The sequence below is a fragment of the Eretmochelys imbricata genome, chromosome 5 (genome assembly GCF_965152235.1).
Source record: "Eretmochelys imbricata isolate rEreImb1 chromosome 5, rEreImb1.hap1, whole genome shotgun sequence".
In the NCBI taxonomy this organism is placed as follows: domain Eukaryota; kingdom Metazoa; phylum Chordata; order Testudines; family Cheloniidae; genus Eretmochelys; species Eretmochelys imbricata.
In genome coordinates, this window is record NC_135576.1 from 92,038,707 (window position 1) to 92,051,686 (window position 12,980).

At 43.2% G+C, this 12,980-nt stretch overlaps 1 protein-coding gene across 1 annotated transcript in view; it reads left to right on the top strand.

Moving 5' to 3' along the window:
* The window catches only part of FRMD3 (FERM domain containing 3), a 216,885-nt gene that overhangs the window by 136,961 nt on the left and 66,944 nt on the right, over positions 1 to 12,980 (top strand). The window contains exons 5-6 of the mRNA XM_077816390.1: positions 2,675 to 2,772; positions 5,747 to 5,870. Coding sequence (XP_077672516.1) covers positions 2,675 to 2,772; positions 5,747 to 5,870 — 222 coding nt within the window. The remainder of the gene's footprint in view (positions 1 to 2,674; positions 2,773 to 5,746; positions 5,871 to 12,980) is intronic.

Sequence of the window (12,980 nt, forward strand, 5' to 3'; positions counted from 1 at the left end):
CTCTCCTTCCTGAGAGGTGTCCTGGGATCTAGCTGTGACACCTACTAGGTCAGGTGGTCCTGTCACCTGGTACTAAACACCACCTTGGACTTCTAGTAATTTACCACTGAAAGGAGGGGGAAGTCAAGTCTGGGAAACAAAAGATTCCCACCTTCTGTAAATCTTATTTAAGGCTGGGAAGTTAGGCAATCAGGACTCTTCTCCATTGCCTTCCTGCCCAAGAAGAAAGACTGCTGAAAGTACCTGAAGAGACAAAGGAACTGAGCAGTGAGAAAGGTAAGGGCTGAATCCAGACTGAGACAGAGGAGTCTAGTCTGTAAAGAGAAATAACTGGAACTCTAAGCTACAGAAACTCTGCATCCTGCCCAAAACAACACTGAGTGTGAGAAATTACTTGTTGAAGCCAGTCTCTTTAAAATCTTAAGCTTAGTATGCATGTTTTGTTTTATTTTATTTGCTTCGTATAATCTGCTTTGTTCTGTTTGCTATCCCTTATAATCACTTAAAATCTGCCTTTTATAGTTAATAAACTTTTTTGTTTATTATTAAACCCAGTTTGGGCAATTACTAACTGGGGGGGCAAGAACTTGTGTGTATCTTCCCCCACATTGAGGTACGGGGCAAATTTATGAGCTTACATTGTATAGATTTCTCTACAGCACAAAACAATATTATTTTGGGTGTACTTTCCAGAGGGGAGCGATACTTGAGTGCTGGGTGATTTCCTAGCTGAGTCTTCTCAGAGAGAACTGTTTTGCAGACTCTGTGTGATTCTACGGCTGTTGCGTTCCTACCTGTGTGTATGTGTGCTGCCAGAGGCCGGATAGCATAATTCAGCAAAACAGGGAGAGGGAGCCCAGGCTAATGGAGCAAGCAGGCTCAGTGAAATCCCAGTACATCAGGTGGCGTCCCAGAAGGGTAGTCTAACCCGTCACAGTCAACTTTTTCAAGTCCTCTAAAATATAGATGCTTTGTTAGATTCCTTTGAAATTTGGTGTGCCTCAGGAGGTTGGAGGATAAGGTTAGTAAGCCAAACTTGGAGTCGTTTGAGGTAGGGGTTGTGGAGATGTAAGCCCTGGAAAAAAAAATCATTTTTCAAAAAGTTTCTAGGTGGGGATTTTTTGTGCAGAGCTAGAGATCAAACTATTGATGTGATATGGGTCAAAATGGTCTCAATCTGTCAAGCGTTATCCAAGGTAGTGCTTGGAACTCACTAAATCCCTGGGGGAATGAAAACTGAGATCAGTATTTAAGAACATGTTCACTTCGGTAGATGTGTAGTGTGGAAGGATTGTAATTGTGCTTGCACCAATTTAAAAAAAAAGGTTTTTAGGCAGCTGCTTTTTGGTTACCTGGGTAGTTTGAGGGAATGTGCCAACGCCGTTTCCCCTTGTGAATACCCCATCACTGATGTTTCTAGTTGGAACTTTTGTAACCCTGTGAATGAAGATCTAATAATTCACGTTGCTTGCTACAAGTGGTGTCTGTTATAATATATTTATTTTATGGGGAGGTTTACTGTGAACACAGCAGAATAATCAGTAGGTGGTCTAATGAAAATTTTTCTTATATTGGGAGAGGAGCTGGAGACTGATATTGTGTCAGGTGGTGAGGACGGAGTGGGGGTGGGGACAGGAACAGGGAGAGGAGTTCTGGCTGTGGAGGGGATGGGACATGAGGATGGGTGGTTTGAGAAAATCTGTATTTTACTAGCCTTGGGAGTGGACCCAAGTGGCTACTTCCTGATCTCGAGGCAGATTAATGCGGTGTTTCCCAAGATGCACAGTGTGGATATTTGGAATCGACAGCACACAGTAGCTTGACCGCTGATGGAAAATAAATGTGTATGCTGCTGGAGTTGCCAGTGTGTGGATACTGGGCGATTCTTGGACCAGGAGGTTGCAGTAGTTTGCAGGAGAGCAAGGAGGATTGCTGACTACAGTCTGATTTGGGGTGGCCTGCATTGGCATCATGTTTTGCCCACTTTGCAGCGTCTAACTGGTGACTTAAGAGGTGGTGACCTAGCAGATCTTCTGGTGAACATGGCATGGGCAATCTCCCTCCCCCTGCTTTGTCCTTTAAATAGTGTTAGTTAGAATCCTGTGGGTGAAAGTGAATGGCTTGTAAAAGGAGGTGAAGAGCATGTATATTTCAGTAACTGTGGGGTTGCCAGAATAAAGGTATTTTTAATAAACTGGGCATATTGGGGCATTGCTGAAAAAGGGCAGAGTTAAGGTTACATGGGCAATTTTTACATTTCATTTCCTGGTTTTCAGAAGTTTGAGTTTGCTCAGATGAACATTCTGAAAGGGGATGACATACCCCCAAACACCCTTTCTCTGAGCTAACATAGATTTTTGACATTAAATTTACAATAGGGTTCACCTTATGTTGTGCTCTTCGTCATTCTCTCAGTAAAGTACTGTCACTCTTGTTTTCCCAATTATATTTTTCCAGAGGGAAATCAACAGCTCTCTTCTTGTCAGTAGTCTAGTTTTTTTGCAGGTCACACCCTCCTTCCCATTCCCCTTCACTGCCTTTCATGCAGCAAGTAAAAGACCCAGAATAGTTGACCACAATGATGGTCTTGGTGGTAAAGTAAATACAACATGAAAAGCTCTCACAACAGGGCCTCACTCTTACTCTAAAGTGCTTTTTTTAAACTATATTGCAGATATCTTTTGTATCTACAAATAAAAAGGGACATTTTCCATGGTCGTTTGCTGTGCTCTTTTTCTGATGCTGCCTACCTCGGTGCCTGTATTGTCCAAGGTAAGTACAACCCACAGCACATTGTGAATTATTTCAGCACCTTGAGAGTGGTATTCAATATAAACAGCAAAGGGTTTAGAAGTGTATTTCAGAATAAGGTGAAAAGAAATAGTGAGCCTTTTGTCCTTATGCCATCCTCTCTCTAAACTTGAAGATGTGCTTCAAAAATGGAGGGGGTTCAGAAGTGTAAGAAACCAGCAACAAATTAGGACATTGTAAAAAACAAACTAATTCTGTTAGGTTTTTATATGAGAATATACAGTATTTTGTGTATGGTACTCAGCTCTAGCTATAAAAGAAATCAAGGTTCTGTACCTTTATATTTCTGAATATAAACATATGCAATTCCGTATGAACTAAACAAAAGATAAAAGTTAATTGATTCAGAGGCAGTGGTTCAGATTGCATTTTTCCACCTTGAAACAAAGGAGATCTGAATGATAGTTGGACCCCAGGGCAGAGGGAGACAAGTAGATTACCATGGTTATGGGGTCTCAGTCTCTAGGTGATTGGAGTACCATCCTCATTTCCTTTACTGTTTGGTGGCCAATCAAAGGCTGTACTAAGTCAGTTTTAGAAAAGCTAATGAGCACTATAAGATGTAGCCTGTTTGTGTCTGTGTTAACTGAGGACTGGGCATGAGGATAACAGAGTATGACAGTGACATTCCGGAAATATTGGAGATGCTGGAGATTCCTGACACCAACTTAAAAATGTGGGAATAGGTTTTCCCTGGCTGTTCTGTACTGGCCTGACTTTTAGGGCCAAATTTTGAGGAAAAACTGGAGGTGCACATGCAAAACTTGGATACGTAACTGGATTCTTATACTGGTGCAGACAATTCTATGATTGCACACACAGATTGCTAGTTAGATATCTATCTGGAAATTTGTGTGCACAGATACCCAATGTGTAGGCATACATTGTGCTGTAGTAATTTGGCAGCAATGATGTGTTGGAAGTACATCACCAAATTCTACCATCAGATTGGGAGACTCTGATAATTACACTTGCCCTAGTGCCTGTTGCATATGCCAAGAAGTGACCAAACCCCTGGAAGGGGATAGGCCTGTATAGAAAGAGGGGTAGTACTGTGATGTAAATGCCAATTTTTTGCCCACGTGAATGAGTGGTGAAATAGTGTATGAGGAAAAAGAGCTCAGTTGATTTCTCTTTTGAAATAATCTTTTTAAAATCTTCGTAATATTTTTAGAAGTGACATTTCTTTCTCTTATCCTTTATGTTGTTCCTAGTAAATACCTCAATTTATTTACAGTTTTGTTTATTATTTATCTTAGTGATTTTAATAATGTCCTTCACAATAATTTCTAAGTGATTAGCATATAGGGTTGCCAACGGTCTAATTTCACAAACCCAAACACACTTGCTCCACCCTTTCCCCAAGGCCATGCCCCTGCCCTGCCTCTTCTCCAAGGCCCCGCACCTGCTCACTCCAGCCCCCCTCCCTCTGTCGCTCACTCTCCCCCACCTCACTCACTTTCACTGGGCTGGGACAGGGGGATGCGGGTGGGCTCTGGTCAGGGCAGTGGGGCCGAGAGGTTTGGAGTGTGGGGGAGGGGGCTTCGGGCTGAGCCTGGAGCGGGGGTTGGGGTGTCGCAGAGGGTGCGGGCTGTAGGAGGGAGTTTGGGTGCAGGGGGGGCATGGAGTTAGGGTGTGGGAGGAGGTTCTAGGGGCAGGCTCTGACTGGGCGACACTTACCTCCGGTGGCTCCTGGAAGTGGAGTAATGTCCAGCAGCGATTCCTAGGCTCCCAGGTGGCTCTTTGCGCTGCCCCTGCCTGCAAGCACCACCCCCCCAGTTCCCATTGGCCACGGTTCCCTGTTCCCAGCCAATGGGAGCTGCAGAGTCAGTGCTCGGGGCGGGGGCAGCGCACAGAGACTCCGTGGCCATGCCTCCTCCTAGGAGCTGCTGCCGGACATGTTGCCACTTCCGGGAGTGGTGCAGAGCCAGGGCAGGTAGGGAGCCCGCCTTAGCCCCACTGTGCCGCCGGACTTTTAGCATCCTAAAATCTCCCGGTTTGGCTTCGGTCGCCTCTAGGAGATAGAGCTCAATACCGGGAGACTCCCGGCCAAACTGGGAGGGTTGGCAACCTTATTAGCATGATCAGCAGGAGTGTGTAAAGGTTTGGAAAAAGAGGCTGTATATTCTGCTTCCAGATTCGTACATGCAACTTTTGCTGCATTAGGGAGCATTGTCCCTCATGTACAGTATATCCAAAGCCAGACTGAGGCCCAGAGCTGGATAGCAAAGGCCAACAAGGCTAAAAATATGTGCCTAAAACTAGGCTTCTAAATCCATATTTAGGCACTTAAATAAGTGGCCTGATTTTCTAAAGAGCTGAACACCCAAGAGCTCCCATTGAAGTCAGTTGACCAAATTCACCGTTGGCATAAACTGGTGCAAATTGACTAATGTTAGTGAGCACAGCTTTTGTGCTTATATACTAGGGTAGGATTAAATTTATTTTCTTCAGTGTTGTTACACTGGGATAGGTGAGAGGAGAATCTAGTTCAGAGTGTTTTGGTCTGTTTTATTAAATTGCTTGTCTACCGAGTGATGAAGGGCAGATGTTTGGTTTAACTATATATATTTTTCAGAGCATGTTATCACCAAATAATGGTTTTCAATTACCTTTTATAATCAATTACCTGCAAACTGTACTTTGAAATTCATTTATTGGATGGGGAGGAGTTTGTGCTCCCAAAGTGGTAATGCACATTCCTCAAAGACTAGGTATCTCTCCAGATATTTTGTAGCCTTATGAATGCAACAAGCGTGCTTTCCTTTGGAAATACAGTTTATTGAACTCTTACTAAAATTGGCAACTTTCTGAATGACACATGGAGGTTGATCTACAGGAGGACACATTCATTCACTATCTCTGTTTTCCATCATTAACTTACTCTTTAATTTAACTCATTCTGCTGCTTTGTTTTGTTTTTTAACTTGTCCAGCTGAGCTCGGTGATTATGATCCTGATGAACACCCAGACAATTACATTAGCGACTTCAAGATTTTTCCCAAACAATCACAGAAGCTGGAAAGGAAAATTGCTGAAATACATCAAAATGAATTCAGGTAATTTAAAGGGCTGCTTGTGAAAGAGGCAGTTGTAAATTATTGTGTGTCTGTTTCTATACAATATGCATAAGCCTTTTGGTTTCTGGTTATTTCTTTTTAAATTCTGAGGAATGTGTTGATAGTTATTTCAAAAATGAAAAAATGGGTGAAAATAACTACAGAAAATTAATTTAGCAGTTTTCTAGGTGAATATCAGGTTTAATATTGGGGATGGGAGATCAGAACAAAAACAACAAATAGAGAACGGTAAAAATTTATTGTGTGTATATTTAATTCCCAGTACAGAAATAAAACTGCATTTAAAACTAAGTCAGTTCACTGTTGGTGACTTGTGCAGTTACACTTGATATAAGGATCTTCAGTGTGTGAATTCTAAAAGCCTGAAGGTACAGGCTTGCAACAGTTCTTCCAGTGTGTCTTGGTGCTCCTCAGCTCCACCCTCTTCATTGTTCCCATCCTGGGAGCAGGAGGGGATTCTGTGCCCTGGGTTTCCTCGCCAGGCAGTGACAGATCTCTGGACCCAGCTGCTCGCAGTGGCTATCAAGGGGATGGGGAGGAGGGGCATGTCCAGTACTCATGGTGGCAGCACATGTGGTGGGGAGGATGCTCCTGGAACTCATGGGGGCACCCAGTGAGAGCAAGGGGGTGCCTGATACAATGGCAGTGGGTGGCGTAGAAGGGGGTGCTGAACAGGGGTAAGGCCGGGGCCAGAAGAGGGCCAGGACTTACAGGGTACAGCCTTCCTCTCCCTGCAGCCTGTCACTACAGTGTTTGGTGGTCTCAGCAGTGTCCCTGCCTGTTTTGCTCCTTCACTGGACAGCTGTGGCGGCAGCCACTAACCAGCATTTACCCTCCCTGGCACAGTCATGCTGAGGAGGCTAGCGGGGAATCTAAGAATGGCCACGGCACCGGGTCCGGGACGTTCAAGCAGGTACAAAATCTGGGTAGAAATTAGAGAAATCCAAATACTGGGTTTTTCAAAACATGGGAATTTTTAAGGGGTTTTCAGTAAAAACCGAAAATGAAGAGCCCTAAATATACATAAAGATACAGGTTCTCTCCCACACGCATTCTATACATCCATGCTGTCAAAGGTGAATTATTTGACAATGCAATGTCAGCTTAAAAATATTAACAGGAATGCAAAACCCACTATAAATCACAACTGACCGCTGCGTGTGTGCTGCCAACTGTTACCATGGTATGTGGTGAGCATGAAATGTATGGCTCTCACAAGTGGGCATGGCTTACACTATGAGGGCTGCTGCTGTTTATGTACAGAGTCTAGGGTGACCAGACAGCAAATGTGAAAAATCGGGACAGCAGGTGGGGGTAATAGGAGCCTATATAAGAAAAAGACCCAAAAATCGGGACTGTCCCTATAAAATCGGGACATCTGGTCACCCTAGTTGTGTCTTTCACGTGAATCTGATTTTCAAATGAAAACTTGGTAGCCATGCAGAGCTTTTTACAGTGAGATTTGATACTTGATCACTTGCATTGTGTATTAAATTGCACATATTGTCATCTTGTTTGTATCTTTAGCAGGAACTATTCACTTGCTGTAATGCTATGACTTTGTGTGTGTGTGTGTGTGTGTGTTGCATTTATGGATAGGTGTGCATGCATGCACACACAAAAACAGAGCAATAGCCAGGTTGGTGATTTCTGTATAAAGCTTTTTGGAAAGCTGAGGGGGATTAGATTCAGGACCCTTTCCCTCTTCTTCTCTGATCTTTAAATATGGGACCAGAGTAGACAAAAATTAAAATACTTCTTAGTCTAATAGAAGCTAACCATGATCCTGAGATGAAGCACCCTGTTTCTATGGAGAACAATCACTGCTTTATGCATGTATACTCCCTTCAGGACTGCCTAAGAATAACCAGACACAAGGTGGGTGAGGCAATATATTTTATTGAACCAGCTTCTGTTGGTGACAGAGAGATGTTTTCGAGCTGAAGAAGAACTCTGTGTGGCTCAAAAGCATGTCTCTCTGTCACCAACAGAAGTTGGTCAAATGAAAGATATTACCTCATCCACCTAGTCTCCCTAATCTCCTGGGACCAACACAGCTACAGCAACATCGCATATAGGAATAACATGGACAGTAGTAATAAAGGCAACTGCGCTCTTGTCAGCCTGCTTAGAGGAAAGGAGCAGTTGTTGGAGAAGTGGAAGATGAATGTGACATGGAAAAAAGTAAAGAAAAATTGATTGCATTACAAAATGTTTATAATCCACAGTGCATTGTATGTGCTTGAAGTTGTCAGGAACTAATAGGGATTTGTTCAAGCTGATGCGACATGACATGACAGTAACAGTGAGGTGTACAGGTGAAATTTCATAACTTTAAAAAAAGTTGTTTCTACAAACTGCAGTGAAAGACAATGTAGTGACCTGAACAGAACGTGATCTGCATGCTATTTCTGTAATTTTCACCGTAACTCTTTGTTTACGCAGAGGAGGGACAATGATTGATTGATTGTTATTTAAGGATTCATGAATTAATACTTCAACTAGCTCTACTTGCTTTTGTATCATATTTCTTATATTAAATAATGACTGTATTTAGATGGTCTCTTTCTATGCAGAAGTATCACTTTTACCATAAAGGGGTGGGGAATGGGAAAAACAAAAACCTGAACAACTTTGAAACTGAAAGTTTTCAGATTTTATATAGTTAAAGCTTTAAATATTGCCTGTGTGATAAACAGCTAAAGTGTATCAAGTGTTTTTTATACACTTGAACACAACCTCCGTGACAGTCACAGCAGTAGTTGGCATGTTCAGGACATCTAGTAAAAAACTATTATACCTCAGTGCAAGGAACTGTGCCAGCATTATCCTGTTTCCCTGCCTTTTTTCCCTTTTTCCCCAAAGCCTATGTATTTGTTTTGTATCTCTTTTGCCAGGATCATACCTTAAGTGACATAAAGATAATATCTCATGAGTGAAGTATTCTAGAACCATGTTAAACTTTTAAACTAAAACAAACAATTTCCAAAGAGAAGCCAAAAACACACTCTATTTTTCAATAAATATTATTTTGATTTTAAAACCTCTCTTCCAAACGATGTCTTCTAGATTCCCAAAGGCACAGGACTTTCATTGATTTCAATGACAAAGTGTGTGTGTTAGAGAAAAGAATTTAGTCAAAACTCTTGTGCAAGAACAGACTACTCCCTTAAACAGATTGCAGAAAAATAATGAGGGAAGGAGGATTTATTTATTCAATACATCCTGTACTCAAACATTCTTCTGTAAACTTGTTTACCAAAATTGTTTTACATTTGTTTTAGGCCCTGACTTCCACTGGGACCTCAGCTTGGCCTCCATTTATACATGTACAATCTTGCGTGCACGTACACAAAATGCGTGCATGCATTTTCTCAGCACTAATGCCTGCACACAGAGGTGATAGATTCCATCATGTGTGTGCACAGATTCTTGAATCACGTCACTGGCATGTTTGTCTATCTGATCTAACCTATTCCATTCAAGTTCCAATGCTGGAAAAATAAATGCACAGACGTGCGTATGTGCACAAGTGGAGGCTAAGGTCAAGAAAACAAGTTCTTACTTTTGTTGCGCGAGTGGACGTTGAGAATATGTTGAAACTTGATTGTAATTGGGAAAGTGCAGCATTCTATTTTTGTGATATCACATTTTCAGTAATGGTAGAATAAAAACTTGTATACTATGACAAATAATCAAAAAAGGCATTAATCTTACCAGTTTTTATATGTTGTTGATGTATTTTATTAGCATGTCTTTCACTTGATAGGTGCTATAAAATTCAGATTCCTGATTTTTTCCTCCAATAAGAAAAATAGGCAGATAACCTGTGAATCAGGAGTTTGTCAATCAGCCAATGCGTAAAAAAATTCTGAGAATAGGTTACCAAGGTTTTGTAACAAAGGCATTTGAGTGATGTATTTGTTGATGTAAAGGGCAGGTGATTGGCCCTGATTCTGTTCTCACTGATTTTAACCTGTGTTGTTCTACTGACTTCAGAGGTTTCAGAGTGGTAGCCATGTTAGTCTGTATCAGCAAAAAGAAAAGGAGGACTTGTGGCACCTTAGAGACTAACAAATTTATTTGAGCATAACCTTTGTGAGCTACAGCTCACTTCATCAGATGCATTCAGTGGAAAATACAGTAGGAAGATATATATGTACAGAAAACATGAACAAATGGGTGTTGCCATATCAACTTTAAGGAGACTCATAGATTAAGGTGGGCTGTTAGCAGCAGGAGAAAAAAAAAACAAAAAAACTGAACATTTTTGTAGTGATAATCAGGATGCCTCATTTCAAACAGTTGACAAGAAGGTGTGAGTAACAGTAGGGGAAAAATTAGAACGACCCTTTGATAGTGTGGCTAATGTGATTAGGTCCTATGATCAATGTAATTAATCACATCAGCCACACTATCAGAGGCTCGTTCACCTGCACATCTACCAGTGTGATATATGCCATCATGTGCCAGCAATGCCCCTCTGCCATGTACATTGGCCAAACCGGACAGTCTCTACGTAAAAGAATAAATGGACACAAATCGGACGTCAAGAATTATAACATTCAAAAACCAGTCGGAGAACACTTCAACCTCACTGGAAACTCAATTACAGACCTAAAAGTTGCAGTTCTTCAACAAAAAAAACTTCAAAAACAGACTCCAACGAGAAACTGCAGAACTGGAATTAATTTGCAAACTGGACACCATTAAATTAAGCTTGCATTCTGGGAGTGGATGAGTCATTACACAAACTAAAAACTATTTCCCCATGCTAATTTTTCCCCTCAGTGGGTTGAGCATTGGCCTGCTAAACCCAGGGTTTTGAGTTCAATCCTTGAGGGGGCCATTCTCTGTGACAGTTGTTTCTGTTTCTCCTTGATGTAAAGCCAACCCTTTTGTTGATTTTAATTCCATGTAAGCCAACCCTGTAAGCCATGTCGTCAGTCGCTCCTCCCTCTGTCAGAGCAACGGCAGACAATTGTTCCGTGCCTTTTTTCTGTGCAGACGCCATACCACGGCAAGCAAGGAGCCCGCTCAGATCACTTTGGCAATTAGGAGCACATTAAACACCATGCGCATTATCCAGCAGCATATGCAGCACCAGAACCTGGCAAAGCGAAACTGGGTGAGTAAGCGATGTCAGCAATGAGGACATGGACACAGACTTCTCTCAAAGCACGGGCCCTGGCAATGTGGGCATCATGGTGCTAATGGGGCAGGTTCATGCGGTGGAACGCCGATTCTGGGCCCAGGAAACCAGCACAGACTGGTGGGACTGCATAGTGTTGCAGGTCTGGGAAGATTCCCAGTGGCTGCGAAACTTTCGCATGCGTAAGGGCACTTCCATGGAACTTTGTGACTTGCTTTCCCCTGCCCTGAAGTGCAAGAATACCAAGATGAGAGCAGCCTTCACAGTGAGAAGCGAGTGGCAATAGCCCTGTGGAAGCTTGCAACGCCAGACAGCTACCGGTCAGTCGGGAATCAATTTGGAGTGGGGAAATCTACGATGGGGTCTGCTGTAATGCAAGTAGCCAACACAATCAAAGATCTGCTGATATCAAGGATAGTGACCCTGGGAAATGTGCAGGTCATAGTGGATGGCTTTGCTGCAATGGGATTCCCTAACTGTGGTGGTGCCATAGACGGAATCCATATCCCTATCTTGGCACCGGAGCACCAAGCCGGCGAGTACATAAACTGCAAGGGGTACTTTTCAATAGTGCTGCAAGTACTGCTGGATCACAAGGGACGTTTCACCATCAACATGGGATGGCAGGGAAAGGTACATGACACTCACATCTTCAGGAATTCTGGTCTGTATGAACAGCTATAGCAAGGGACTTACTTTCCAGACCAGAAAATAACCATTGGGGATGTTGAAATGCCTACAGTTATCCTTGGTGACCCAGCCTACTCCTTAATGCCATGGCTTATGAAGCCATACACAGGCAGCCTGGACAGTAGTCAGGAGCTGTTCAACTACAGGCTGAGCAAGTTGCGAATGGTGGTAGAATGTGCATTTGGATGTTCAAAAGCGCGCTGGCGCAGTTTACTGACTCGCTTAGACCTCAGCGAAACCAATATTTCCACTGTTATTACTGCTTGCTGTGCGCTCCACAATATCTGTGAGAGTAAGGCGGAGACGTTTATGGCGGGGTAGGAGGTTGAGGCAAATCGCCTGGCCGCTGGTTATGCACAGCCAGACACCAGGGTGATTAGAAGAACACAGGAGGGCAGGTGCGCATCAGAGAAACTTTGAAAACCAGTTTCATGACTGGCTAGGCGACGGTGTTACAGTTCTGTTTGTTTCTCCTTGCTGAAACCCCCTGCCCCTTGGTTCACTCTACGTCCCTGTAAGCTAACCACCCTCCCCTCCTCCCTTTGATCACCGCTTGCAGAGGCAATAAAGTCATTGTTGCTTCACATTCATGCATTCTTTTTTAATTCATCACACAAATAGGGGGATAACTGCCAAAGTAGCCTGGGGAGGGGTGGTGGAGGAGGGAAGGACAAGGTCACACAGCACTTTAAAAGTTTAAAACTTTAAAACTTATTGAATGCCAGCCTTCTATTGCTTGGGCAATCCTCTGGGGTGGAGTGGCTGGGTAGCCAGAGGCCTCCCCACCCCATTCTTGGGTGTCTGGGTGAGGGAGGCTATGGAACTTGGGGAGGAGGGCGGTTTATTACACGGGCTGTAGCGGTGGTCTGTGCTCCTGCTGCCTTTCCTGCAGCTCAACCATACGCTGGAGCATATTAGTTTGATCCTCCAGCAGCCTCAGCATTGATTCCTGCCTCCTCTCATCACTCTTCAGCCCACCACCTCTCCTCCTGATCATTTTGTGCTTTCCTGCATTCTGACATTGTCTGCCTCCATGCATTTGTCTGTGCTCTGTCCGTGTGGGAGGACAGCATGAGATCAGAGAACATTTAATCATGAGTGCATTTTTTTCACCTGCTAATCTTCGCTAGCCTCTGGTAAGGAGAAGATCCTGTGATCCTTCAAACACATGCAGCTGGTGGAGAAAAAAAGAGGACAGCGGTATTTAAAAAGACACATTTTATACAACGAGTACACTCTTTCAAGGT